This window comes from Meles meles, chromosome X (assembly GCF_922984935.1).
Source record: "Meles meles chromosome X, mMelMel3.1 paternal haplotype, whole genome shotgun sequence".
NCBI classification, from domain to species: Eukaryota; Metazoa; Chordata; class Mammalia; order Carnivora; family Mustelidae; genus Meles; species Meles meles.
The window spans coordinates 128,460,431-128,487,989 of NC_060087.1; the positions used below are offsets into that span (position 1 = coordinate 128,460,431).

At 50.5% G+C, this 27,559-nt stretch overlaps 1 protein-coding gene across 2 annotated transcripts in view; it reads left to right on the forward strand.

Moving 5' to 3' along the window:
- Positions 1 to 27,559, forward strand: part of MAMLD1 (mastermind like domain containing 1) — a 103,791-nt gene that overhangs the window by 71,111 nt on the left and 5,121 nt on the right. For both annotated transcript variants that reach the window (XM_045996342.1, XM_045996343.1), the window contains exon 4: positions 23,036 to 23,279. In XM_045996342.1, coding sequence (XP_045852298.1) covers positions 23,036 to 23,279 — 244 coding nt within the window. The remainder of the gene's footprint in view (positions 1 to 23,035; positions 23,280 to 27,559) is intronic.

A 27,559-nucleotide genomic window follows, 5' to 3' on the forward strand; every position in this document is an offset into this window, starting at 1 on the left:
GTTCTCCCTGTTCCGGCCTCGGCCCCATTGAGGCAATTCTGGGCCCGCTGGAAAAGGGAACTGGCCATCTTCACCCCGCTGGCAGGGGTCTCTCGCTTGGTACCCCTCGCCCAGCTCCCGTATTTCTCAGCTCTGGCGATTTCGGTGGACCGTTGGTTTGGACTGAAGGGAAAAGGCAAATGACATCTGGCAGTTCAGCATGGCAGCTGAAGCGAGGGCATGGGGGTTCAAGTCCAGCCGCCACCACTGACCGGGCTCTGTGCCGGGAGCAACGTCACTCAGCCCGTCTGAGCTGAAGTAGCCCAGAGCCTGGCACACGCTTTGTAGTCAGTCGGGGCTGCTGCAGGCCCCGGGCTGGGATCAGCCACCTCGGGGGTCGGATGCGTTTCCAAATTCAGAACATTTGGGACTTTAGAAAGCTAATATGGTGCTTTTGCCAAGTATCACATGAGCCTCTGGCGGAACCTGGGGCAGCATTTCGTTATTCTTATGGAAAACTATGAATAGTTCCCAAAGTCCGCAACCCATTTTTGTCCCCAAATAAATTCCGATGCCAAACTTACCAAAACAAATAGATTTTTCGAGCTTTTTGAGTTTGAAGTTACAGATAAGGAAAGCGGACCTGGAATTATGAAAGAAGGACTCCCGTTGGAGTCGGGACAAGTGGCCCTGGTGTGTGGGATTGTCATATCCTCCCTGTGTCACCCAGGCCTCTGACATCTCTCTGCTCTTAATCAAGTTGAATCTTGTGTCCATAACTTAGGGCTCCTTCTCCTTGAAGGAGCTCCTCGCGAAAATCAGACCGAAGGTCAGTTTCACCACCATGAACTTACATTTGCTCAGAGATGCAAACAGGGCCATGAGGAGGCAGCTTGTGCACATGGTTTGCAGAGCTGGGAGCGCAGCGTCCCAGGGAGGAGGGATGTGGATGGTGGCCAGTTGGAATAAGAACAAAAAGGCCCGAAATCTGATCCTTGAGGCAGGCCGAGGCACAGGGGAAGGGGGCAGCTGTGGAGAAATGGACCAAAGAGGCCCAGGATATTGTTTGGACAGATTATGGGAAGGGCAGGAGGGGAACCAAGCCTGCCTTGAGGAAGGCGGGATGAGGCCCCTCTGGGGTTTGCTACGATTCCTACCTTTACCCATGAGCCTCCCGTCCCGTTAGCCACGGCAGCGGTGAACACCCAGGAGTCACGGAGACAGTGGGTGAAACGAGAGAACTTGCCATCTTGCCTCCCTGACGGGCTGAGCCTGCCATGGGGATCTGGGCAGCTTGGTCTCAAGTGGCGCCTCAAGGGAGCCCTCTTGCCACCCTCAGCCATGGGGGAGTGCAGCACCCCCAGGGTCCGGGGTCTGAGGGAGATGACACAGGGCAGCGGACATGGCAGTGGGGGACGGGTGTGCTTGGCAGGTGGCAGGCCCCAGGACTGGGCTTGAGGCCAGGTTCAAGGGGGCCCAGGATTTGGATCCCTATGGTCCCGATCCCAGCTCTGTTACTTTTTATTTTGGGCGTAGGGTCTGATTCACAAAAATGCTCCATGGACATTAACTGCTGCTACTTCTAGAAAGTCCCTGAAACTTAACAACACCAGTAACCCAGTGGAATGGGTTAGACTGCCTCGGTGTCCAGGTTCCTCTCTAGCTGTTGGCAGAGGAGGGGCGATGGGTCAGGGAGGACGTTTGCCAGGTGGCTGAAGAGAAGTCAAGTAGAGGACACAAGTCGGTGACCCCAGGAAAGAGCCGAGCCTCTGAGCCGGGCCATAGCTTTCTGAGCACCCCTGGCCGGAGAGACGGGGAGAACATTGGCTGCCCCTCCCTCTGAGCACAGACAGTAGAAGTAGGGCCCAGGATGGCTGCTGACGGCACGGAGAGCCGAGGGCAGGGCGAGCACGGGCTAGCCTTGCTGGTCACCCAGCACGGGTGCCAGCGGGAATGCTGCTTCTGCCTTGTCACTGGCATTGGGGGATGGGTGTCTCCTGTCGTCGCTGTGTTCTTGGAGCCTTGCTTGGGGCCCCAGATGGATGCCAGCACTCAGAGCGCCCCTGCTGAACCTGCAGGACTGCCTCCCCCCTCCTCGCCCCTCCCCTCCACCATTCACACCCACTCCCGAAGCCTCCCACAGGAACCTTTGCCAAAACTCAAGATTCCTCTTGGTTTGAATTTCCAAGGCTGTGCTCACCTGCTCAATAGAGCAGAACCTTTAATTACTGCTGTCTCGGTTAGCGGTGCAAATTAAAATCTTTACATTTGCACCATGACCCCTCATGGAAAACAGAAACGATAAAACCAGGCTAGACCAAGAGAACTGTCTCTCCTTGTCAAAGTGACATCAGCTCCACTTTCCACCCGAGAAAGATTCAGGAGAGGCACCGTGTAACGATTCAACAGTTCTACACGCTAACTCGGTGCTCATCATAGTATGTGTACTTTTGAGACTAATATGACACAGTGCGTTAATTATACTTGCTTAAAAAAAACTTTAAATTTTTTTAAAAAATTCAAATTTAGGAAAAAGAGAGAGAGAGTTGGGAGAGGTGGTGGTCCTGGGGAGCTTCCTTCTAGTCTCAAATTGTTCGTAAGCATTGAAAAGCAGGGGACAGCTCTCTTGCTGACATACCGGACCCCCCCTCCCCCCCACTCCCGGGAATCAGAGGTACCACATATTGTCAGGGAGGACCTGCGACCTTGGACTTGCTGGTCCTTTCACTGGCTTCCTTTAGTTCTTCTCTTGTTTTGAGGGTAAGGACTGGGAGAGAACCCTCCTAATAGGGCTCCCCTATTAGGAGAAAAATTTCCTTACATTTGTCTTTTGCTAATTCTGGCACAAAGCATCACAGATTTCAGTCCGGAAGTGAGTCCCGCTGCAGTGGGCAAGCTGTCACCAGGCGCGGGGGGATGGGGGTGGTGAGTCAGGTTCCCAGTGCCCCCGGGTCACGGCTGGGCTGGCTTTGCACGCCGCTTCTCTGCCAGATGGGGCAGCCTTTTCCTGAATAAGCATCTTCATTTTGTCTGTGAGCACGACTGTACACACAAGCTTACTTTTTCCTTTCTTTCTAAATCAGGCTGCAAAATGCTATTTCGTTTGGGGAAGCCTTTTTTTTAGCTGCTTTGGGAGGAAATATAATTAGACACAGTGTAACATACATTTTCGAAAATTCAGGGGCCGGTTTCTCTTTGTTGACCAAGTTTCGTTTCAACCACTCTGAATGGCCATGAAACGAAACTCCACAGGGCGTTGAATTTGGGAAATGCAGACTCAGAACTCGGTACTAATATTACCCAAAATCTGGTTTTTCTTTCTGTTTCTCTTCTGGTTTCTGAGAATCATTAAGGATCCTCCACCTCAAAGCTATGTCCCTTTTTCAAAAAGCAGAATTTTTTTTTAAATGCGCCGCTTGTCAAGTACTAACCCTTTAAACATCGGTGGTACTTTCTGTCTCTGCAGTGAGGTCCACGCCGAAGCTGATGGGGGTGCAAAAAAGCCCCCCAGTCAGAGACCTCGATCATAGAGATCAACAGAGCGAATTTTATAATTGCTTAGTGATTGCGTTATGAAGGCTCAAACGGCAACCATTTTCAGAAACCTCCTATCAAGTTTTTGTGGGTTTTTGTTTGTTCATTTCTCCTTAACACACTTGAAAAGAAACCATGAACTTCGCTGAAGCTGAGGTGCTCAAAATGAGATGTTTAGAAACAAAGCATAGAAATTGTTTTCTTTTGTGGCATTTACCAAAACGACCTGCTTATTTCTTGCTGTAAAGCCAGGGAAGGTTTTCAGAGAGTAGAAGAGGACAGAAGTGCTCTGAGCTGCTGTTGTGATCCCAAGTGAAAAGTTAGCAAAACATAAAACGTGTCTAGGGTGAGTGCAAAATCACAGGGGGCCTGCGCCCTTCAGCTGTGGCCCTAACACCCTGGACTGGACTAATAGGACTCCACTGCCTGCCCCCTTCCCTCCCGCATCCTCCCCAGCCACCCGCTCTCAAACCCGTGAATGGCCCCCTAACACAGATTTAGGAAACCTCTTCTGAGTCCATTTGTACTTTTAGCCTCTTCTTTCCCTTGGGGGTTGACAAATCCCAAGATCTGGGCCTGCTGCTTAACGTGGCCCTGTGTGTGCCCTGGCCGGCTGCTCGTGAACTTGAGGGTGGGCAGAGGATGGAACGCTATTTGTGGTTAAAGCAAAACCCCTCACCGCCCCCTCACCACCAAAGAAGTTTCTGCTTTTTTCTAAGGAGTCGAAAAAGGTTGGATTTGTATTGGATCTCGTTAGTTGTTGCCCACGGTGGCAGATAATGCTTTGTCTGTTTTGTTGTCATGAGTTGACTCATTTGAGTCCCTCGCATCAAAAGAAGTGAGGCTGCTGAAGGTCAAAATGCATGCACAGGTCCAGAAAGATCCCATTTCCACCGCAGATGCACAGGTGCCCCCCAGTACAGCCTTCCCATGCTCCTGCCCCCCAGTAGACTACCAGGCTTCTAAGACAGAATAGAGTCAGTGAAGAGGCAGCGTTTCTCTCTTTCTTCCATACTTTGATCCTTCTCCCATGTGAACGAAGTGTCCTGTTGGATTAGGACATATGCAGCTGGGAATCACACCAAGCCCACAGAGCTCAGTTTGGCTGTGGAAGCTTAGGTGCCCAAGCGAAAGGGAAGCAGGCACTTCAGGAAATTATCCTACAGCTTTGGTCTCAACGGGGCCCTTGAAGTCTTAAAAGGTGCAGAGCCTGTTTCGTCAGAAAGCATTCCAAGTTTTGCTTGGCTCTGGGGGGCTTTGGATTTGAATCCAAAGGCACAGGTTCTAGCTGGTAATCCTCCCTGTAGCGTGCGACCGTGTTTGGCCAGCCTCTGTTTTTGAGCAGAAGAAAGGAGCACAGTTGTGGGGAGCTCGACTTTTTCCATGGGTCCATGGTTGGGTGGTCCATGAAGAGAATTTGCCAGAGCCAGCTGACTCTCTAGGCCAGTAGATGAAGGTGGACTCCTCATTTAGAGTTTTGAGTGATGATCATGTATTTCCAGGTGACCGAGCTTTGAAGGGTGCGGGAGGCCCCCAGCCACCTCTGAGTGGGAGTAAGTGGGAATGATTCCAAGACCCTTTCACTCTATCAGGCCACACTTTCAAAAACAAGCCCTGGAAAATGAAAACAGAGAAAATTTTGACCCCCATTAGGGTGGCTATTATTTAAAAAAACAAAACCAAAACGAAACAAACAAACAAACAAAAAAAAACAGAAAATCACAAGCACTTGTGAGAATGTAGAGAAATTGGAAATCGTGGGCACCAGGGGTAGGAATGGAGACTGGCGTGGCCAGTGTGGGAAATAGTATGGCAGTTTCTCAAAATGTAAACATAGAATTACTATATGATGCAACAATTTCACTCCTTGGCATAGATCCCAAAGAATTGAAAACAGGTCCTTGAACCGAAATCTGTTCACCAGGGTTTACAGCAGCTCTTTCCATAGCAGCCCAAAGGTGTGAAGAACCCAAATGCCCGTAACCAGTGAATGGGTAAGCACAATCCATCTGTCCATATTACGGACTATTGTGTAGTCTTAAAGAGGAAGGGAATTCTGACAGCTGCTACTATGTGAATGAGTTTTAAAGACATTATACTCAGTGGAAGAAGCCACACACAAAAGGACAAATGCTGTACGATTCCACTCCCGTGAGGTGCTTAGAACAGGCAAATTTATAGAGACAGAAAGCAGCATGGTGGCTGCCTGGGGTTGGGGGAGAGAAAAGGGGAAGTTGCTGCTTAACGGGGGTCTAGAGTTTGGGCCTGGGTTGATGAACAAGTTCTGGAGATGGATGGGGAGAATGGTTGCACTTAAAATGGTTAGAACGGCAACTTTTACCACAAAAAGAGAAAGACTTGACTTTTAAAACACTTGTCAATCCTGTCCTCATCAGAAAGAATATTTTATTTTCAAATAATATGAGTGTGTAAGGCAAAGATGGCCTTAGGCCGAGCTACATGTTTTCCGTCAGAGGCAGGCGCGGTAGTGACTACGTGGGTGCCCATCATCCCGTGTGAGCCAGCTGGGGTTTCTGGATGTCCTAGTGAGGTGTGTAGCCAGCACTTAGAAATCACTTTCTTGGTCAGTTGAACGCAATTTCTGTCCTTTCTGGGTATTTTGGCGACATGACAACACGTGGGTCAGGGAACGGAGAAGCGACTGTAGACAGGAAGAGACATTATCTCTGCTTCTGACTGGGGTTAAGAAACCCCACTTGCTTCCTTGGTCCTCTGGTGCGTCTACGAGTCTAGACATACGACGATGATTCACAGCTTGCTGATTAATACCAGAGCCAACGGGATGATGCTAGGGACTCGCCATGTGGGACTAGCTTTCTGTGCCAACTCTCCCTCTGGAGCAAGTGTTGGGCCCTGGAGTGGAGTTCTGGAAGAAGTTAAGGTTCTCAACCACAATGCGAGCCAGCTTCTAAGGCCATGACTCTGGCACACAAAGTAGGAAGTGAGGGCCTCTGCCCAAGGCCCAGATGACTTTTGAAAAAGTTGCCACACCTGCTTCTTGTGTCCCGACTCACACGCCCCGCTCCCAAGACATTTGGTTTCCACGTTTCAGGGCTTGGTGAGGTTTGCGTTGTAATCAGTTATTTGGGTCTTGCCTGCAGCGCCACTTGATGTCAACAAGGAAGAAGGCTTCTCTGGCTCTGTCAAAGCGAGCTGAACGACCCTTTGGAGGAATGAATGGAAGCTGGCGGGAAGGGGGGATGAGACAGATGAATTACATCTGCTGGTGTTGCTGAATTAGGCTCTTGGGACTATTTTTGAGTGTTTCCGAGTAATTAGGGGTAGAAACGCTCAGACTTCAAGGCCAGGGAACTCAGTCTGTCGCTCGGGGCCACCGCCCCCCGCCCCACCTCCGACCCTGCGGCATTTTTCTGGTCCAGCTGTGCCTGGCATTCCCCAAGAGTGAGATCTGAGAACACAGGGTTCCTCCAACCCCTAATGCACCCACAGTTGCTCACCCCCGGGGGTGGTTTGCACTGGCTGTTCCGCGGTGCTGGTGGTCATCGTTTGATGCATCGTGGAAAGACAGAACAGGACCTCTGGCAGCCATTTCGCATAGCACAGTGACAGCAGCCCATAAGAACCGCCCCTCCCTCCCCCCGAAAAGTTGGCTTGGAAATGCAGGCCACTCTTACCACTGTTTTGGTTTTTTTGGGTTGTTTTTTTTTTCCCCATGTGAGATCCGTTCGTGCTACTTAGAGCTGGCACCAGTATCCCCCACAGAAACCAGTATGGTTCAGCCAGTCCTGAGAGCAGAGTGGCTTTCACGGACCCACAGCCTATTTCTAAGTCTGCTGTTTCCCTTGGGTGAGCGCAGGGTCAAGGAAGCCCATTTTGAAGGCCGTTCAGCCTATGTTCTTCTCTCTTCAGGCTTCGGTTGTAACTTAGAAGTTCTAAGTTCCAGTTGTCTTGGAATAAGCTCTCACCCTTGGTTTAAAAATTTCCAAAAAGTAAAAACAAAAGCATTAAGAGGTTTTCTTCACTAGCTCGCGAGTGTGGATTTTTACGTTCTTTGTGGAAATGATAGTTTGAGGGTTTTATTTTTGTTTGTCATTTTGACAGCTGTATTGTTTGTGTCTTTTATGTGCTTCATTAGCTTTTCATTTGGAAGTGTCTTCCTTGGCAGACTAATTACATTACAAGGAGGTTCCTTCCCGCTACCCGCTAGAAAGGTCTCCCGATGTCAGGGTCCTTGAGAGATTTGAAGACAAGCGTGACGTTACCCTGGAGTCTCCTCTTCTCTCCCTGGTTCTTCACCCCCGTCCGGGAGGCTTGCCTCTGACCTGAGCACAAGGCATTGGAGTGAGACCCTCGGGGTGGGTGAGGCTTTGCTCAACTGAGCAAAATGCTCCTGCCGTATCAGTCCCGTTCAGAGGGGAATGGGAAGCTCATGCTTTGTTCCTGCCTCCCTGAATCTCATTTGCCGTGGCGTCAGCAGCCTCTCCTCTTGGCCCTGACTGAGCTCCTTTTCCAGGCAAACTCCATCCTATATACCTCCCCACTCCCAGAAGAGGTGCCCGAAAGCCGAGTGTTTCTCTGTGAACTTGCACTTGACTTGTGTCTATTTCCCACTCTCGGGGTAAATAAAGTCTGTGACAGAATATTGGACTAGGGATGAGGAACTGGAATGAGCCCTCATGATTGTCTCTAGAGCCATCCGCATCCTACTTGGCAACACCCCTTCTGGGCTTTTAGTATTTTGTTTACAGTTATTACCTCTGAAACCTCTACTTTCTGGTAGGTTCTCAGACTTTTCAAGGGATTTAAAAATTCAGGAGCTCGATGCCAATAATTGCTTTTAGCAGCTAGCCCTGCCTATTTTCTATAGATGACTTCCAGTTTGGACCATCAATTATTTTCCTCACAGAAACCCACAAAGTACATATTTGAGTTATTTGGAATCGAATATGAACTAGGAATCCTTAATGTAGTTCGGCTTCTAAAATGTGGATCGCACTCAACTCAAGCAAAACAGAGTATTTAATAGCTTGAGCAGCTCACTTGAGATCTGAATGAAGACCCCAAGCCTGTCATCGTTGACCCACACCAGCCGCCTTTGCTGGAGCAAGTCACACGTGTGGTTCACATGTGGTAGATTTCTTTGTAAACTGGTCCGGGCACAAAGGAGCATGACTTGAGGCTGACCAGGGTCCAACAAGCCCCGGGCTTCATCACTGGGAATGGGATGCTCTCCAACGGGAGGCTGGAGGTATAACCCGGACCTCATGAACTCAGAGGTCTGGGTCACGAATGACGGGAAAACCAGCTCGCACCGGCTCGGCCAGTGAAAGGAGCTGACTGAGTCCTGTAAGTGCAAGTCCAGAGGTTGGGTCCACTTCAGGGGTGATTTGAATCAGTAGCTCAAGGGTCACAGAGGAAGCTGTTTCTTTCCAGCGCTCTGGTCCCGGTCCTTCATCCTCAACTGGCTCCCCCTTGTGGGCACACACAGCTGCCAGCAGCTCCAGGGGCTACAGGCTTCCTCTTCCCTCATCCAGCCGAGCTGGAGAGAGTCGCTTCTAGACGCTCTGTCAGAAAAACAAGGAGGCTTCTTTCCCAGAACCCCCTGATTGCATGTCTACTATGCCGCTTCGTGGGAGTGGAGCTGAGCGCCCCACATCTAGAGCCCTGGGTGACGCCAGGTTCCCCCAAAGCATAAAGGCAGCACGGGGCAAGCAAGGCCGACTGAACTGTCATAATTGACCTCCTCCGCCATCCACATCCATCTGCCCCCTCCTTCCCAAGCACAAGCCTCCCAAAATGCTCACTGCTATAGAAAAACTATTTACTCCCTCCCCAAAGGGATTCAGCTCCAATCTAGGAAACAGCAGGTGATGCACCGTCCTCATGTCCCAGGACACCTTAGGGCTTTTGGAAGGTTAACAAGCTTCTAGAATTTAATAGTTAGGAACTGAAATGTGAAGATCGTCCATCCATCCCCTTCACCACTGCCCATAGAGCATGGTGCTCCTTGGGATGACCATGGGGCTCCTGAAAGCAGCCCCGTCTTAACCCATAACCTTAAGCCTCATGTTGCAAGCATTCCCCCAAATGTCCACGACCTGGATGTTAGTTGGGTCTTCAGAGAGGAGTGGCCCTGGGTACGGCTATGACATAGATCAAGTTGATTTGAGAACTTTGCCAACTTCCCGGAGTCCCTCACCTGGCCAACGTCTCATCATCCTTCGGACCACAGCTGAAAGCTCAGTTTTGCCATGAAACCGCCACCCAGACTAGGTTGGGTTCTCCTGTTTGTTCTCAAACACTCTGCACTTATCAAGCTATACCAGAAATCCTCGTTTCGGTGTTTCAGTAAATACGTGTCGCACAAATGTATAAAAGGCTGACTGAGCAGGCCGCAGCTACAGGACCAGACGAGTACACTGTACATTTTACAAGATAGGATGACAGGTGTTCCAGAGGAAGCAAACAGACAAAGCCCTCAGAAGAAACACACACACACACACACGGAGAACCCTAGTGTCCTTGGCAACAGCACTGACAGTTTAGGAGCCTCTGTCTCCTTCCTTCTCTCTGGCAGCCTGGTACATCAGGGGCCGAGGGAACCTCCCTACCTACCAGACCCCTGGGCCTCCTGGCCCTAGACAGCAGCCCCTTGAGTGCCCATCTCCTTCCTGTCCCACGTGCATCCGGTTTGTAGATAGGCAGTCGGGGGAAAGCGAGAGATGCCCCTCGGTTCACAATAGGCCCCAGGCAGCCAGGTCCAGAAAGCTGATCTGGGTGAACCCCTCCCTTTCCCACTGAGGTATGGGAGTCCCACAGTCCCACAAAGTCATGAAGTGATTGGCTCTGAGTAACAGCTGGAGTCCCCTGATTCCCGGCGCAGGTCCTGAGCTCATAAATTCTGCTCTTGAAGCAGGCACACAGCTTCAACTCTGGGAACGGGATACGAACTTCGTGTGCTCTTGACAGTTTATCACCACTGCTGTAATTCTCTGCTATTAAACATGATTTTACGATTAAACCAAACCCTTAAATGAACGTATTCAGAGAAGGCCAATTATTTATTAACGCCCACAAACTAGCTAACAGTATATCCTGCACATGCTGATTTTGAAGACCATTTCTAAGTTTAGTGTAACTGATGGACACTTTTTCATTGGATGTCCACACATCAAAAAGGACGTCTGTTCATCCAGCATTAGTGATAGGTTATGCATATGTTTGCCTTTCTGGTTCCCAGAGCTAGACCTCATTCCTTCAAAACAGCCCCATAATCCACCCATTTACTGGGTTGCAAAGCTTCGAGATGAGGGAGAGGGAGAGAGAGCGGCACGGTAGCTACCAGAACTTTCTCTTCAGGGCAGTGTACTGTGTTTACTGAGGGCTGCTGGACATGTCCAGCATTTCCCCATGACTTGTGTAGCCTAGTTCATGACTGGAGTGAGGAAGGAAAATAACAGAAAGAGATACCTGGCCCAGGAAATTATAGAAACTCCAATAAAACTCAGACAGAAATTAAATCTCTGAGCTGTGAGCCAAGAGTTTAAGGGAAGAGACGGGGGAGCACTACTTGCGTTACTCACTGCTCCCTGTGGCACTTCACGGGCAGTGTAAGGAGTGGTGGGGGGGAGGGTTTTCTCTGTATTGGGGGCAGAAAGAAGAGCTGAGTAGCCACGTGCTCCTCTGTGTCTGCCTTCAGTATGGGGTTAGAAGCCTAAGACGTGCACTGGGGTGAGGGGAGTCTCTGCCCACAGTGCAGGTGGTCCGTGATGACTGGGTGCCAGAGAAGGACTGGTAAGAACAACCTTGAACCGCAGTGCAGCTCCAGGAAAGCTTCAGCAAGGCCAATGGAGAGTCCTTGAGCCAGAGTTGCCGCTGGAAGAGTCCCATACCTCACAGGAGTGGGCTTGCATTAGTATACCTGCCATGTTCCTTCAATGGTTGGGAGTGGGGTCAGGGCCACATATGGTGACAAAGCCAAAGGGATGGCTCCTGAAGGCTACCAGCCACTGATGCCCTCCATGGCAGGAGATCTGAGCAGATCTTCACATCACCCCATCCTTCCTGCGGTAGCTATGACAGGACAGGCCCTTCCTTGAGTTCCGGGTGGAGAGATAGTGACAGGAACCAGTGCAAGGGTAGCGCCAGATTGGCTACTTTGGAGAATGAGGCCAAGGCTTGTTTGATTGGTTTGTAGGTGGACTGTGCTTCTTCCCTGCCTCTCCGTTCAGTGTTTGGATTCTTGGTTCCCTTCCCCCTTTCTCCTTGTTTTTTCAATTCACCCTTTGACCCCAGGTCTAGGAAAATACAACCATATGCATTTGGAAGAAGTTTAAAATGAATTCGCTGGCTGGCTTTAGTTTCCATCCTAAGCACCTAAAGTTGCCTGGGCTTTGCATGTGAGGTTAACTGAAGAGACTAAAGTCATTTGAGAAATCAGCAAAATGAATCTTCAATCTGTTGACTACACAGGGAAGAGTCCAAGCTTTGTCTAGGGCCCAAGAATCACTGTCTTTTAGTTGTCTTTGTATCACAACATCAGAGAACATGAATATTGAAAGAAACCTCGGAGGTTGTCTAGTTCAATGACATCCTTTTACAGAAGAGGACACAGGGAGGGCCTAACAGGGAGAAGTAGACCAATACCCTTTAGGAACAAAGATGCAAAAATTCTAAAAAAAAAAAAAAAAAAAAAAACAGCCTAGCAAATCAGTCCAGTAACGTATAAAAGAATTATACACTGTGATCGAGTGGGCTTTATCCCAGGAAAGCAAGGCTGGTTCAACCTATGAAAATCATTCAATGTAATGAACCATATTAACAGAACAGAACAACAACAACAACAAAACACCATCTCAATAGACACAAAAGGAAAGGGACTTTCTCAAGCTCAGAAAGTTAATAACAAAGCCCAGGCTACACTCAGGTGGCCCAGCTTCCTAGCCACAGCTCTCCGTAGCAATGGGAGTGGGGACGGAAGGTGGAACTAGTCCTTCCCTGTGTAGGCACTGCCCGGAGCCCATATGGAAGAATTTCCCCTTGTCCTTCCATCCCATTCTCACAACAGCCCCTGGCAATGGGCGCTGTCCTTGCCCTTACTTTCTGCATGAAAAAGCAGGCTTAGAGAGACAATGGGACTTACCTGAGTCTACCTGGCTGCCAAGCATAAGGAGGAACTAAGCCTAGACCCCAGGTCTCCTGACTCCCCCACTGGCTCTTTCCTTGCCCTTCACTGCTTCCTTCATTGATTGGTGCCACTGGATTAACCAGGTTCCATTAGTTCTCAGATCATGTACTGCCAAGCCGAGTAGATGGGCTTTTTGCTGAGAGCAGGTGGGAGTGTCCTCCAAGTTCTCTGGGGGAAGAGCCCCTCCTCTGTGCCAGTGTGTGACAACTCTCAGAGCCCAGGCTGTTAACATGGTAGAATCTGGGCCAAGTGGCCATTTCTATATGCTAATGGCTAGAACATATATGCAAGGACTAGAGATCTGTAAAGAAGTATAGGGGAAGCCAGAGGCCAGAAGGCTGGGATGTGTGGGCCAGTGGGGGAAAAGAGAGGAACGAGGCTGTTCCTTTGTTCCTGGAGAAGCTAAGGGCCAGGCTGGCCTGGCTTTTGGCAGGGCCTAGCCCAGTGAGATCTCTTGCTACTGAGTTCTGGCTCTTCCCGGTGGGACGAGAAGAAGGCAGACATTTAAGAGAGTCAGGGAGTGAGACACAGCAGGGCCAGGACACCATGAAGTATCTTCTTTTTGGCCCCACACCTGAGCATCTCAGAGGGAGCTATACTGAAGGCCCAGTTGGCCAGGCTTCCTCTGGAGGTGTTCACCATGGCCTCCAGAAGCTTCTTCTCTTCAAAAACACATTTGAAGAGTGCCCCCACCCCACCCCTCACCCCAAGCCAGGACCTGAGGCTTCAGGCCATTCCCAGACTTTCACAGAACCACTCTGCCTGTATAACTCAGAAACATGGGCTGCCCTTTCTCCTGGCTCTCTCTGAGAATCACAGAGAGGTTGAAAGTGGTTGAATTTGTATGGTCTACTCTTTTCTCTTCCTCATGCCATCTGTCTTGCATATAGATATGTTTCTACCCGGCCACACACCAACACTGCACACGCTACCTGCCACCCTTCTTTCCTCCTGTCCTAGCATTAGACCAGGGACAGTGGCTTCCTTTGGGATAGCAGGCTTGCAAGGAGGCACCCTGGACTGTGCTGTGCTGAGTTCTAGTCTTCTCTGACTTGGGCCAACCTCTTCCCTACCATGAGCCCCAGAGGTCCCACCTACCAAGTAGGGAATTGGTAGCAACCAGTCTTTCTCAGAAGGTGGCATTGCTGGGTGCCACTCCCAGAGACAGAGTCCCTGCAAATCAGTGGAGCTAGGTGCTCTCTGTGTCTCTCAGACTCTCCAACTCTCCATCTTTAGCTTGCTTGACCACCTTTTCTCTGATTTTTTTAAATTGTGCTCAAATACACATGACATAAAAATGGTAATCTCTTAGTGTACAGCTCAGTGATATTAAGTACCTTCCCTTTGTTATGCAACCATCTCCACAATCCACCTCCAGAACTTTTTATTTTGCAAGACTGAAACTCTGTCCCCATAAAACAATAACTCTCCGTGACACACTGCCCACAGCCCTTGGCAACCACTATATCTACCTGGCAGGAGGGATACCATGATCACCAAGGTGGTTTTTCCAGAACAAGGTTTATCCATTGCTTGTCAGTCTTGAGCAAACCACGGACCTCTCTGTCTACAGAAAATGGTGCCTCGCATAGGTTGACCTCTCATTTCCCTTCAAGTTACAAAAGTTCTAGGGTGAGAGGGCGAGGAGTCAGTGCCAGGGAGACAGAATGGGTCAAAAGAAGACAGAAGATGAGGGTTTCAGTAAAAGGAAAGTAGAGAATGATGTCCCACAGCCATAAAGGTTGGAAAGGAAAGAGACAGGCCAATCAGTTGTGAGAAAGTGGTGTAGTCAGAGAGCATGGGCCCATTTGTAGTTAGAATACCTATTTGCACATCCATGTGGACAAAATCTGGGGAAGGAATTCTGAGCCCCGGAAGTACTGGCATCCTCACCAGGGATCAGAGAGCCGACACCAGACCAACCCTCAATCTCATGAAGAGTGTTCCATGCTAGGTCCTCCCAGCCTTGACCCCACCCTAAACCTGTCGGGCTGGGGCATCTCCAGAGAGCTGGGATTGGCCATGAGAAAGAAAATAAGGTCGAAATTCCAAAGCGACTTTCTCCTAACCTGTAAACTGATGATTTTTTTTATGAATTTGAGTAGTTCCTTTGACATAGCACTGTGTTTTCTATTTACATGGTTCCTGGTTTTTTCTAATCCTGGTTTTCTTGAATCCGTATGTTATGTACACAAGAGCATATAAAGCATATGATAGTAAGACCAATAGCCATGTACCCACCAACCAGGTTAAGAAATGGAACACTGAAAATATCTTAGTAGTCATCTGTGTATCCCTCCCACTCCACAGAGATAACGACTCTCCTGACTTCCAAGAGCCAACTCTAGGAAGGCACCCTAGGCCTCTTGGTGAGCTTCCAGCTCTTCTTAGGTAGGTCAGGCAGTCACCAATCTCTTTAGGTAGTTATTGTCTGCATAGATTTCCACAGATGGCTCCTCCCATCTGTTTTGCATTGATCCTCACTAATTTCGGTTTTCGATAGGGACCTTGTCATTTTCCAGTCTCTTGATTACAAGAGTAATCTTTGGAGTAAACTTAGAAAGTGCAGGCAAGTATAGAGAAAACACAAACTCCATGGGATACTAAAATATATAAATATATGATATATAAATAAGCCAGAAGTAAACACTGTTAACATGTTGTGATACAGCATTTCACTACTTTTTCTTTTTTAAGAAGATGTATTTCTTTATTTGAATGACAGAGCGCATGAGCAGGGGGAGGAGTGAAGGAGAGGGAGAGGGAGAATCTTAAGCAGGCTCCATGCCCAGCACAGAGCCCCAAGCGCTCTCAGAACCATGAGATCATGACCTGAGCCAAAATCAAGAGTCAGATGCTTAACTAAGGTCTCCAGGTGCCCCTCATTATGTTTTCTATGCAGAACTCTGTCTTTCACATTATTTCACCAGCTTTGTATATAGCTTTATCTTTTATTGTGAAATATAACGTAGACACAGAAAAGTGCACAGGGTCTCTATGTCCAGTTTAAAGAAGTATAAAGTGAAACCCTGTGTCACCACCAATTAGGTTGAGAAATAGAATGTTGCCCCCCCCCAAGTCGACCCCCTTGTGCCTCTTGTGATCCCAGCCTCTCCACTCCATAGAGGCAACCACTCTCTTGATTCCGACGTCATCATTGCATTTCTAGACAGTTTCATCACTTATGAATGAAATCTTAAACAAGCAGTCACTTCGTGTTGAAGAACTGAACAGTGAGCACAAGCTAATAGTGGTATTAGGGCTCTTTGCTGCTTATGCATTAAGCTTGTGCTGAAGGCTTCCAAAAGAGAAGCTGAGTAGTCTTAGTCACTGTCCGCCCCCAGCTCCCCTTTTAGGGAAGTCGGTGGCCCAAGGCACAATGGGCTGGGGCATGTATAGAGCCCGCCACCATCAGGGCGCCTGACAGAGTCATGGGCATGGTACTGGACACCCGGAAGAGATATAGCTTTCAAGCTTGCCACAGCCTGCCTCCAGGTCCTCCAGCCTCCAGGCATAGGTCAACACAGGACACCTTTTTGGGGTGAAGTGGGTGTCCTCAGCTGATCCAGGGAGCAGGATCTAGAAAGCAGAGCAGGAATTCAGCAGCTACTCCTGGATGAGGAGAGGGGGAGGGGATCCAGGCTCTATCCCTTTGCGTTGGCCCCCTCCAACCACTTGGCCTCCCTTCCAGAGACAACCTGGGGCTGAGCCCAGTGGAGATTCGGCCATCCCCACCAAGCTGTTTCTCCACCTTCCCCTTTGATGTCTTGTGATTCAGCTTCCTGGGGCTGCGTTGTCAGTTGTTTCTAGCTATTCTTTAACTTGGGAAACTGTGGTGCGGTTGTCGTCTCTCCTGTTCTCCTTCTCCTTGTGAGATTGTGTCTTTAAAAACAAAACAAAACCCTTACCACATTTTTAGTGGGGCTCTGGGAGGGAGTGAAGTTGGATGCTTGCATTAAATTGGTAGTCTACATCCGGAAGTCTCCAAAGGAAATCCTGCCGCTCCCTTCCTCGGTGGCCCGAATGTGATGGTTAGTTGGATGGCTCCTTTGGCACCCTGGGGCCTATCAGCAGTGCTCACTGGACCCAGCAGGGACACCCTGGAGAGGAAAGAATGTGGGGACTCATAAGCATGAGGGTTAGGCTTTGGACATTGCATTTTTAGTATTTGTAATTAAAAGCCTGGATTTGGGAGTAGGTCAGACCCAGGTTTGGCTTCCAGCTCTGCCCCTTACTTAACTGTGGACTTGGAGCAAGTTACTCCGTTTCTGTGAACCTTATTTTACTCTCTATAAAATGAGGAATAGTAATGGTACCCATCTTTCAGGATTGTCTTGGGAATTCAAGGGGATTACATTTAATTCAGTGCCTGCCACGTTGTAAATGGTCAGCACATGGTGAGGGTTAACATCACTGACATCATCCTGAGACCCTAGGAACTTTCCAGAATCTGTCAGAGCAACTTGTGCCACAGGCCTCTCCTGGCTGCTGAGGCTCTGGATTCCAGAAAGCCTTTACCCAGCCCTTGAGGTTCTCCACAGCAATGCTCGTGACCTCAGCTTGCTCCTGGGATGTTTCCCAGGGCCCACCTGCCCTGACCCACCACAATTTTCCTAGCTAATCACCCAGCAGCTCTGGCCACACTACAAAAGAGCCCCAGAGAAAATGGGCAGCCGAAATATCAGCAGTGGACTGCAGATGTGCCCTGCTCCTGGCTCTATGGGAGATCCCGAGGAGCACGCCAGTCTCTAGCTTGTGTCATTCGCAGCCCACCTGCCTCCTCATTGGGATTCATGCTGCATAAAATTTTTCCTTCATTCCTTAATTGATGTATACATTATTGATTTGCCTTTTTGTGCTCTCTCAGCAAAGTAGCAGTTTACCAGTTGAACTTAATCCTGTGATTAAATTCCAAGTCTGAGATCTTGATTTGACCAAGTGAATTTGATTTGGGACCCCATCCATTTTAGTCAGCCCCAGATATTTAAACTTTGAAAAATTCAAGTTAAATTCTATACATTTATAAAGGGGAAAAATCCAAAAAAGCTCAAACTCTTCCAGCTCTTGCATAGGGAATACTGTGCTCCAATGACACTTGAACAAAATGCAGATTTAAGGGAAAACTCCACCCAGCGGGTGGGATTGGTGCTACCTTAGAGTTCTTGGCAGAATCTCTTCAGTGAGCCTTAGTTCCCTCCCACCCCCTGTACCACATGGTCTTAACAGAAATGCCCCCAACTTCGAGTTCTCCTAATTTTAGGATACAGCTATTGCAAGAAGGACACATAGGTCACACCGTAGCCAACCCAGCAGCCATTCCACAGCTGTGGAACCCTAGCGGCCTTCCAGAATCTTCTCCCTGCAGGTCTGCTTATCATAATGGCAATGGCTTCAGTTGGGCAATTTGATCATGCAAAACTCAGGGCATGGGCTTTGAAGTCAGACAATATCTGGGTTCCAGTCCAGACTCTGGCATTTACTAATAAATGACCTTGGGCAGTTGCTCAATACAAGGCAGAGGTAATGAAGACTACCAGTAGCTCATCTTCAGAGGGTGCATGTAACAGGCACTTGTGAACTCGTGTGCACTCCAGTAATCTTCATAACCCCTACCACACTATGCGTAATGTACAACGATGACCTCTCTTTTACAGATGAGGAAGTTGAGGCACAGAGGAGTCAGTAACTTCCTCACAGTGACATAGCTAAGAAGAGGCAAGTCCCTGATTCCAGCCCAGACCTTCTTTCTCCAGAGCCCCTATGCCAAAGAGCTGTGCTCTCCAGTACTTAGCCAGCAACCTCGTGTGGTTATTTAAATCAATTAAAAGTAAATAAAATTAAAAATTCAAGTGCTCAGTTGCCACATGTGGCCAATGGCTATGATGCAGGACAGCCTAGGTATAGAGAGCATTCTTTTCTTTCAGGGAGGATGATTCAACATCATCTCAGAACATTTTGGTAGACAATGCTACTTATAGAGCTTCTGGGATTTTACTCCTTAGAAAATCTGAGACTTGAGCTATATGGCTTTCTTGTATTATTATTAATAGACACATGGTTGTGATATATTGAAATCCCTTTTGCACTTGGCCCAGTAGGGAAATGCCAAGCAAAAAGCCAAAAAGTCTAACTTACATTACATTTTTCCTGTTTTCCCAATGCATTACTTCAAACTTAATGAAACGGTCTCCTGTCATTTCTGTTTGATGTGTAGGGACATTCACCAATTTGCCCAAAGAGCCAGCTTCTTCTACAGCTCTGCCTTGACCTCTTTTGGCTCTCTGTATAACAGTTAGTACCCGTGTACCTTCATCTCACCTGTGACTAGAAGGACCGGAGCTGACTTCTGAAGTCGGCAGAGTCCCTGAAGGACTCTGGGCTCTGAGAGTCTGGCATATGTTCCCCATCTCCAGTCCCTTCTCTTGGGCTTTCTCTGCTCACCTCTGTTACACGGTTAGTAAAGCCAGGGAAAAGAAAGGAAAGAGCTCAAGATTCCTTGCCTGAACTCCTGGATGATTCAGTCTAGAAATCTGCAAACTCCCAGAAGCCGGCAGAATTATAGTACACACCCCTAACCTTGTGAATACACATTTACCTCCTTCCAAGTCTCCATGGTGGAGAAGACTGGATTGATATCTGATCTAGTCAATAATTTATAGAGTTAGACAGCCATCCACTTCTTGCCAAGCAGCTGGAAGTCTATGCGGGGTAGACATGACCTTTGCTTCATGCCCCAGTGCAAAGGAAGGAGGACACCTTGGACTGCTCCTCTTCTGGTGCAGAGAAGGAGCCTGTGGGCTTCCAAACCGAGGAGTTGCTTGGGTCTTAGCCACTCTGTAAATCAGATCCAGGTCTGTACCCCACGTCCTACCCCTGCTTCTTTGTTAGTTGATGTTATTTGTACAGTGTGGATATGATCCCACTCTGTTCTACCGATGGGTTTTATTAATGCAACAGTGTTGAAGGGGATGAATAGATGTGCTTAAATCAGGGGTGAGGCTCCATTTATCATTAACGTTCAACTGGAATAGAGGCCAGCACGGTCTTCACTGGATTACCATCTCTCAAGTGCCCAGCACATCACGCCAAGCTCCTAGAAGAGTAAGGCCAGTTGAATTTTCTGAGTACCTGCTGAGTCCCTTGCCTGTGCCAGGCACTGTCTGGGCCCCAGAGGGATTGAGAGATGATGAACGACCGGCCCAGGATGTTCCGTCAGCCGCAGATGTTCAGTCATGGGAGCTGGACCGAAGGAGAGGCAGAATTCCCAGGGTAGAGGGGCTGGATCTCAAAGGACATGCAGGAGTCCCAGAGTGACAGTGGGGAGAAAGGGCATTCCAGGCTGGGCGAATCAAGGGACGCCAGCTCAGAGGGCTGAACACGCATGGCAGCCTTTGATGGGCTGATACAGGCATGAGTGGAGGGCAGATTACATGACAGTATGGAACATGAAATTCCGCTCTTAGGGCTGCTGAGAGGATGGGAGACAAGGCTTATGGACAGCCCAAAGAGCAGAATTTAGCAGGATGTGCTTCTGTCCTTAGACAGCTGCAAGCCACTGGAGGATTTTTCAGCGGGGAGGAACCCAACCTCAGTCCGACAAGCTCCCTGGCAATCATGGAAAGCCAACGATCCAGGGAACTGAGTGGGTGTGAGTTCTCTGAAATTAGGTGCTACAAGTATCAGACACTGTCCACCCCATGGTCTACTAATGCGAAATTTGGACTCATGGAGAACCAGCCAGTCTAAGAGCTAGATCATGCCCACTAATAATTATTAATTGACTTGCTTTTCTGAGATTTTCAGTGGTTCCAAAGAGATGGATTTACCCTACGTTTGGAAACCTCAAGGAGTTGAAATGTCCCTAGCAGCCTTTTTTTTTTTTTTTTTTGAAAGTTGAGCTTCACATTTATAGGGTGTGTGATAAGCAGGGCTTTCTTCCCCCAAATTAAATAAAACAGAGAAGATGCATGAGCATCCGTTATAAAGCGCCTAGTCAGTCAGAGTCAAGATTGGATCTCATCTATTTGATTTATTTCGCTTTTCAACTGGGGATTGCATTGGTCCACCAAGTGCTGCTCCCATAGAATAGTGGGTCCAGGCCCACCCCTAGTCGCTGCCCAGACAGTATCCCACAGAGCTGGGACGTATTCCGCCGCTGATAATGTCCAAGTGCTGTCCGCTGGTTGTTCCGAGTGCTGAGCTACTGAGGCCCTGCAAGCGTATGTTAACGCTGATGGGGGGTCCTGTTTCTTGACCCATCACTCATACCCTCCAAGCCACGTGAAGCTACCAGGGATTCCCGAGCAAAAGCTTAAAGTGCTTCAGTTCCTGCCAAATAAGCCCTATTCAACGCTTTGAGGCTGTGGCACCAGAGTGGGAGGGCAACCAGAACTCTAGTAATATTTGCATTTGGAGATTGTAAAAACTCCGATGCGGCTGTCAAATAGCATTTAAAATGATTAAGGAGGGGCGGTCTGGGTGGCTCAGTTGGTTGAGCAACTAACTTTGGCTCAGGTCACGATCCTGGAGTCCTGGGATCGGGTCCCACCCACATCCGGCTGCCTGCTCAGCAGGGAGTTTGTGTCTCCCTCTGACCTCTCCCCTCTCATCTCTCTCTCTCATTCTCTCTCTTTCTCAAATAAATAAATAAATAAAATCTTTAAGACAATAAAATGATCAAGGAGCTACGTATGCGGGCAAAAAGAATTGTCAATTGTAGAAAGTCCTGGATGGCTCTGCACAGTCCATACACACAGTCCGTATACTGGGAGAATGGCGAGGAAGTTTTCTTTCCCAAATGCGCTGAGTTGACTCGCGAAGAACATTTTGTGTTGTTTTTTGGTTTCGTATCTGTCTGGGGGACTCTCCGAAACTCTCCAGTGGTCAGATTGTCTTCCCAATCCCCTCTTTAAGTATTTGTAATTTGTTCTTAAGAATTTGGAACCCCCTCGCCACACTTTGCCTGAACTTTTCTAAATGGTGTGTTTTGATAGTTTCTGCATTTCAAAACTCGCTTTGCAGCATGGTAAGCTAAAGACTGATATCACACTCGCACACACATGGTGGCAAGGCACCTGTGGGCTTGGGAACCAGGCAAACCTGAATTTGCATCCTGCTCTGCTACCAACGAGCTGTGTGACCTTGGGCAACTTAGTTAACCTCTCTGGGCCTCAGTGTCTTCATGTATAAAATACAGACAATAACAGGTCCTGCCTTATAGATGCTTAAAGGACTGAGTGAGACCAAATGTCAAAAGCACTTGGGTCAGTGCCTGGTGCCGGGCAAATGCTAGATAAATTCAGTGGCAGCGATTTTTTATTGTTACTTCAAACGGGACATCCATTGAAAGGATGTTCATCCATTGATGTGTTCATCCTTTGCAAGGACTTGTGCGCGGGAAGTGCTTAGTGTTTATTACAATGAATTGAAATGCTTCCAGCCGTTTAACTTGGTTTGGGGGAATAAAGATTTCCCTTTCTCCCGTGATGCTGGGAGATGCGGGTGAGGGCTCGCAGCCCAGGTGGTCCAGCATGAGAGGAAGGAGTATCCTGTAGAAGGGAGAGCCCATGGAGGCAGGCCTCCCTCTGGTCCTTGAAATTTTCTCTGACACAGTTATCAAGTGCAAGGTTTTTAAATTGCCTTTGGCTGAAAGAATTGGGTCGTGGGTTCCATTCTGGCACAATCTCTGTCATCTAGAACACGATGGCAAGGAAGGGTCCCACACACACCCAAGTCCCAAAGCCTTGGGGCCCTGGTAAGGTGAAGTGCAGGGAGGGCTACGAGTACAGGACTCGGCTGTGGTGGGATTTACACTTGACTGTTTGGTTTTGCACTCACCATTTGGTTTTGCAGATTCCCCAGCATTTCTACACACACAAACCTGCAAACCGGTTTAGAACTGTGTGCTCTCTTGGGAGGCGGGGCCGGGTAAGGGCGTGGGAGGGATCTGGATTGGTCAAGGTCATTGCCGATGAACCAACTATCTTTCCAACAAAACAATGACTGATCAAGGCAGAGGATCCCTAGCTGAGATCCATGGATGGGCAGTAAGTGTCCAGAAAACCCCTGAAATTATCTGTAAAATGTTTGTGGGCCGGGAGTGGGGAAACACCACTGGGAGTGCTTTTTCTGTGGAGAGAGACCATAGCCCTTAAGGGATTCTCAAAGGAGTTTGTGACCCAAGGCAATTAAGACCGCAAAGCTGTTTGGTTTTGTTGCCCCAGACCAGTTGGTGTGTGTAACCACAGCCCCCGAGAAACGACCCGGCTAGGCAGGCAGTCATGGCAGTGACAAGATCAGTCAGAAGCATTTTGTGGCCAAGCAGCTGATGGATTGTTCAATCGGTTGTTGTAGACTCATGTAGACAAAGCCTGCAAGCTTGGGGAAGCCAGGCACCCCCAGGTCAGCCTCGGGCGACAGCCCCCATCCTGCCAGGCCCTGGGGAGTGAGCCCTTCCTGCCCAGCAGCTCCTTTGCTCATGAGCTGGCGCGAGTCACCTCCTCGTACAGCACCTCAGAGGCAGCGCCCTGGGGCGGCTGGGATCCGAAGGCCTGGAGGCAGGTGCCTGCTCCACTACTGCCTAGCTGCGACGCCGTAGGTAAGTCACTTCCCCTGAGCCTCGCTTTCTCATCTGTCAACCGGGCCGCCGTCCCCTGCTCAGCCTGCCCGCCTGCCTCACAGTGTTGTCGGGAGGAACACAGGAGGTGACAGCCCGTAGAGCTCTGTACACAGGTGACCTGGGAGGGATCGCTAGTGCTCTCTCTACTGTGCCCCGGCCAGTCTTTGGCAAAGAGACCACCCAAGCCAGCAGAGTTCTCCAGGCCCCTGAGCCTCACCTGCAGGGAAATGAGTGGGGGTTGCCCCGGGTGCAATTGCCCCTCCCTGCGGTAAGACTTCCAGCACCCTGGGTCGTTCCCTGCCCGTCTGTCCCTGCGGCCAGACCGTGAGCCCGAAGGGGGACAAGGGGCTGGGCTTCTGGAGGTCCCCCTCCCACCCGATGCCTGCCTGCTCTGCCCAGTGGGTGTTCGGGGACTGTCTCTCCCGCCAGCTCCACTGTGGACTGTGCACCCCCAAGGTGTTCTCTGACCCCACCCAAGACTCGTGTGCCCTAGAAGTGGGAAGCTGGACCACCCCACTAGAGGACTGGCAGCTGGAGGACAGCAGGCAGCAGGAAGCCAGGCCGAGCCTGTCCACGATGGCTGTGAGTTTGGATCAGCCCCTGGAGTCTAGAAGGAACGGCTTGACTTGCCTGGAAGAGTCACGGTAGTGGTCACGGGGGCGAGATGGGGAACGCCAGCCAGAGTGGGACTTGGCAGAGGGTATGACGTGAACTGTGGCGTTGTTGTTCTGGGGCGTAAAATATCAGTGTGCACAGGCCGCCTGCCCTGTCTGCAGAAGAAAGCTGGAGACGTGAATTCGCTAAGTGATAGTGATCAGAAGATGGTCATCAGGCTGAAAGGGCCTCCGGGATTCTGGCCTTTAATGGAAATTCTGCTCGGGTACATATGGCCTTGTTCTCCTTGGGCCCTTTTCTGTGTGCTCTCCGAGTCACAGGGCACCTCAGCTGTTCGAGGTCCGGCTGGACCCGGAGAAATCACGGCTCGAAGTCCAGCCCTAAACTGCCCAGGAATCAGAATCAGCAAACCTGCTCTTGCCTGCCTTTCCCTCTCCTCACGCGTCCAGCGTCGTTGACCAGGATCCCAGCTAGCTTGCCTCAAATTCCTATTCATTCCCCTGCCTTATTGTGTCTCTTGCCAAGGCTCCGCCTTCGGCCTAGCAGCGGGGGAGAGCCAGGCAGATACTTGGCCCGCCAGGCTTTCCTCAGAAGTTTTGGAAGCTGGGCGCTCCTCGGGGGCTTCAAGTCACGGGGTGACTTTGCCAGCTCAGCCCGGGACTCAGGAAGGCCAGGCTCAGTGTGAGACGGAGGACGCAGGCCCCACAGGGGAAGAAGAAAGGCAAGCGGCAAAGACATTTGTTTCCTCTGCCCTGGGATCATTCCCAGCATTTAGACCAAGCCCTTCCGGGACCAGGCTGCCCTGAACCGCCCGAGACAGGGGAGGAATCAGAATAGAGGTCACACAGTCAGAGATCAAGCAGAAAGACAGAAACTGGAGAGTAAAACAGCTGACCTACAGCTCTCTGCTCTTTGCTGCTGATGGCATTGACTTTGTGAAGCCCCTAGTAACAGCCTCAGACTGGTCCAGACCCAAGGGCAGCAGCCTCTGCATGGGGAGGCTCCTGGGCCCCTATGCCAGGGTCCCGGAGGGGCCCAGAAGGAACCCCTGCAGAACACCCTCAGGGTTTCGGCCGTGCCCGCCCGCCCTCAATCCCTTCACTCTGTCGTTGGTTTCTTTAGAAAATGTGTCACCATCCGCAGGGATCTTCTTTGATTAAATTACTTGTATCTTGTCGGCTTCCCCCTCCACTAAAAGCTCCGAAAGAATGAGAAGCCCAGCGCTATCCCACAAGAGATGTGTGTCCACCGATTGACGGAGGGACTTCTGGCCGCTAAGTAAACCCCATCTTCCCATCTGCTATGGGACCACCTCCAGAGCCACTGAGGCCCGCATCTCGCTGGGGGCACTCTGGGCCCGGAAGGACATTGAGCAGAGGCAACGCAAAAGGGCCAGATCTTGGCCTCAGCTGTCAACGGAGAGAAGTGGCTTGATGGCACACTCTTCAGTCCCATCATTCTGGAGAAAGTCATGGGCATTGAGAGTCAGGAGGGCCCTGGAAACAAGGAACCTCAGCAGTCATTCACTGTAGGAAACCCCTATGGTTTCCCAAGGACACTTGGCGGAGCCCAAGGCGTCAGCACCCCTTCCGACAGGGCTCCCGATGGAAGCGTCTGCGTTCCCTGCACCCACGGGCTGCCAGGGTCTCGGGTGTCCCCATCCTTCTGGGTGTGAGGGCCCCAAGAATTCCGATACTGACTTCATGCTCTCCAGTGAGAATGCTGTCTTCCCTGCCGTTTCAAACGATAAGTCAGGAAGGTGGGTGAGTTGTTTCCAAACCAGGCTTCCAGAAACTACAAAAGAAGGTGCTTTTCCTAGTGGAGTAATACACGAATCAACACGCAGAGGAGAGCTCATTCATCTTTGAACTTGAAGGTAGCTGAGTGCCTTCTGCTGTGTGGCAGGCTGGCTCCCTGTGGGGGCTCTCAGGGGGCAGGTGTGCTTGGAAAGGAGGCCCGGTAACCTAAAGGTAGAAAAAGGTCCCCCCCTTCCCACTCTCCTTCTTCCTCCCCCCAACCCCACGCCTTCCCACCTCAAGGTGCTGTACATCCCCTGCCATCCCCCAGGAGCTACTCCTCGGGAATCCCCTTCTGAGTCAGAATGCTGTCCTGGAGGTCAGGGGTAAAACTTCAGTCTGAATCTGGCCGACATCCAGGAACCCTTCGCAGGCTCCTGTGTGTGAGTGCTGCAGGGCATCTGTCCTTCTGCCTCTCCCCCACCTCCTCCGCCCGATTAGGTGCTGGGCTTACAGGAGACATTCACCTGCGGCAGCCGAAGGAGGAAGCCGACGCGGCTTCCGGCCGGGCCTGCTCGTGGGGGCCGCTGTGTGAGGCTCAGCTGAGTCGGGCAATGGTGGGGTTCAGGCCAGCCTTCTGCCTCTCTCTCTCTCTCTCTCTCTCTCCGGCCTAGCACGCACAGATGAGGCATTTGCCTCTCTGTGAGCCCCCAGAGTTGGGTGCGAGCTCTGCAGCTTCCTGGGCATCAGTGTGAAGCTTCTAGAAAAGCGGCCACAGATCTTCCAGGGTTGCCGTCCTGCCTGAGACCTCTCTGTGAGTGTGGCACCTCAGCCAAGTAGGACTGGGAGGAGGGGTGCCAGAAGCAAACCGGGGCCCTAGTTCTCCGGGAGACTTCCGGATGGCCCCAGGCCAGCGCCCCCAGGCTCACACAGCACTCACCTGACCCTGCTCGTTGGCGTCACCTGGCACAACAGCACCGAGCGCTGTGACAACTGCCGCCCTAGAAAAAGGAGTCCTTTGCTGATCTGCTCCATCACCGGGCTTAGGAAAAGCACAGGTTGCCTGAGCCATCCTTCCCAAGTGTCCGTCACTAACAGCAACTTTCAGCCATCACTTCCTCCCGGTCACTGAAAACATTTGTCATTTCCTGTTTTCTCCATTTCCCAGCGATTCGAATTGTCAGTGTCAAAAGGCAACAACTGTTTTCTCGGGGCTTATCTTTGGAGCACATTGATTCAGAACAAAGGATGGGGGCCTCCATCTGCCAAACAAAGGAAGCAGCCTCCTGCGGAGGCCTCCTCTGCCAGGGCCAACAGGACCAGGCCCAGAGCGGCCGGGCTGCGGGGCCTCGGGACGTCCAGCCTAGCAAAGAGACTCCTGCTCAACAGTGGCATTCCAGCGTCCCAGCGTCCCAGCGTCCCAGGATGCCGGAGGCCCAGCCCCGCAGGCCAAGTGTCAACATGCTGTTTAAACCTGGGAGTTTCCGTAGCCATCCCGCTGACCAGAGTCCCCCTTCAACTCAGGAACCTCCAGATCCCGTGCTCCCTGGATGAACACTGGACTTTCCTCTGGCCGACACCACCCAGTCCCTCCGCCCTTGACCCCTGCCCCAGCCCAGCCTTCTCTTTCATTTCCTGTGCCCTTGGAGAGTCTTTCCTCTACCGCCTTCCCTTCAGACTCTTCTGCCTTTCCTCTGCTTTTTCCTCGGCTGGGCTCGGTAGCCTCTACCTGTCCCCCCACCGCCCCCGACCCCCACTCTTATGCACCTGCATTGTTTGAGGAAACTGATAGGGCAGGCGGTGCAGACGGATTTGGGGTTGATGTTGACCCAGGCGGCCACAGGAGCCGGTCTCCAGAAGCAGCTGGTCCCCACAAGCAGTGGGCTGAAGAGGCCAGAGAGGCCGGGG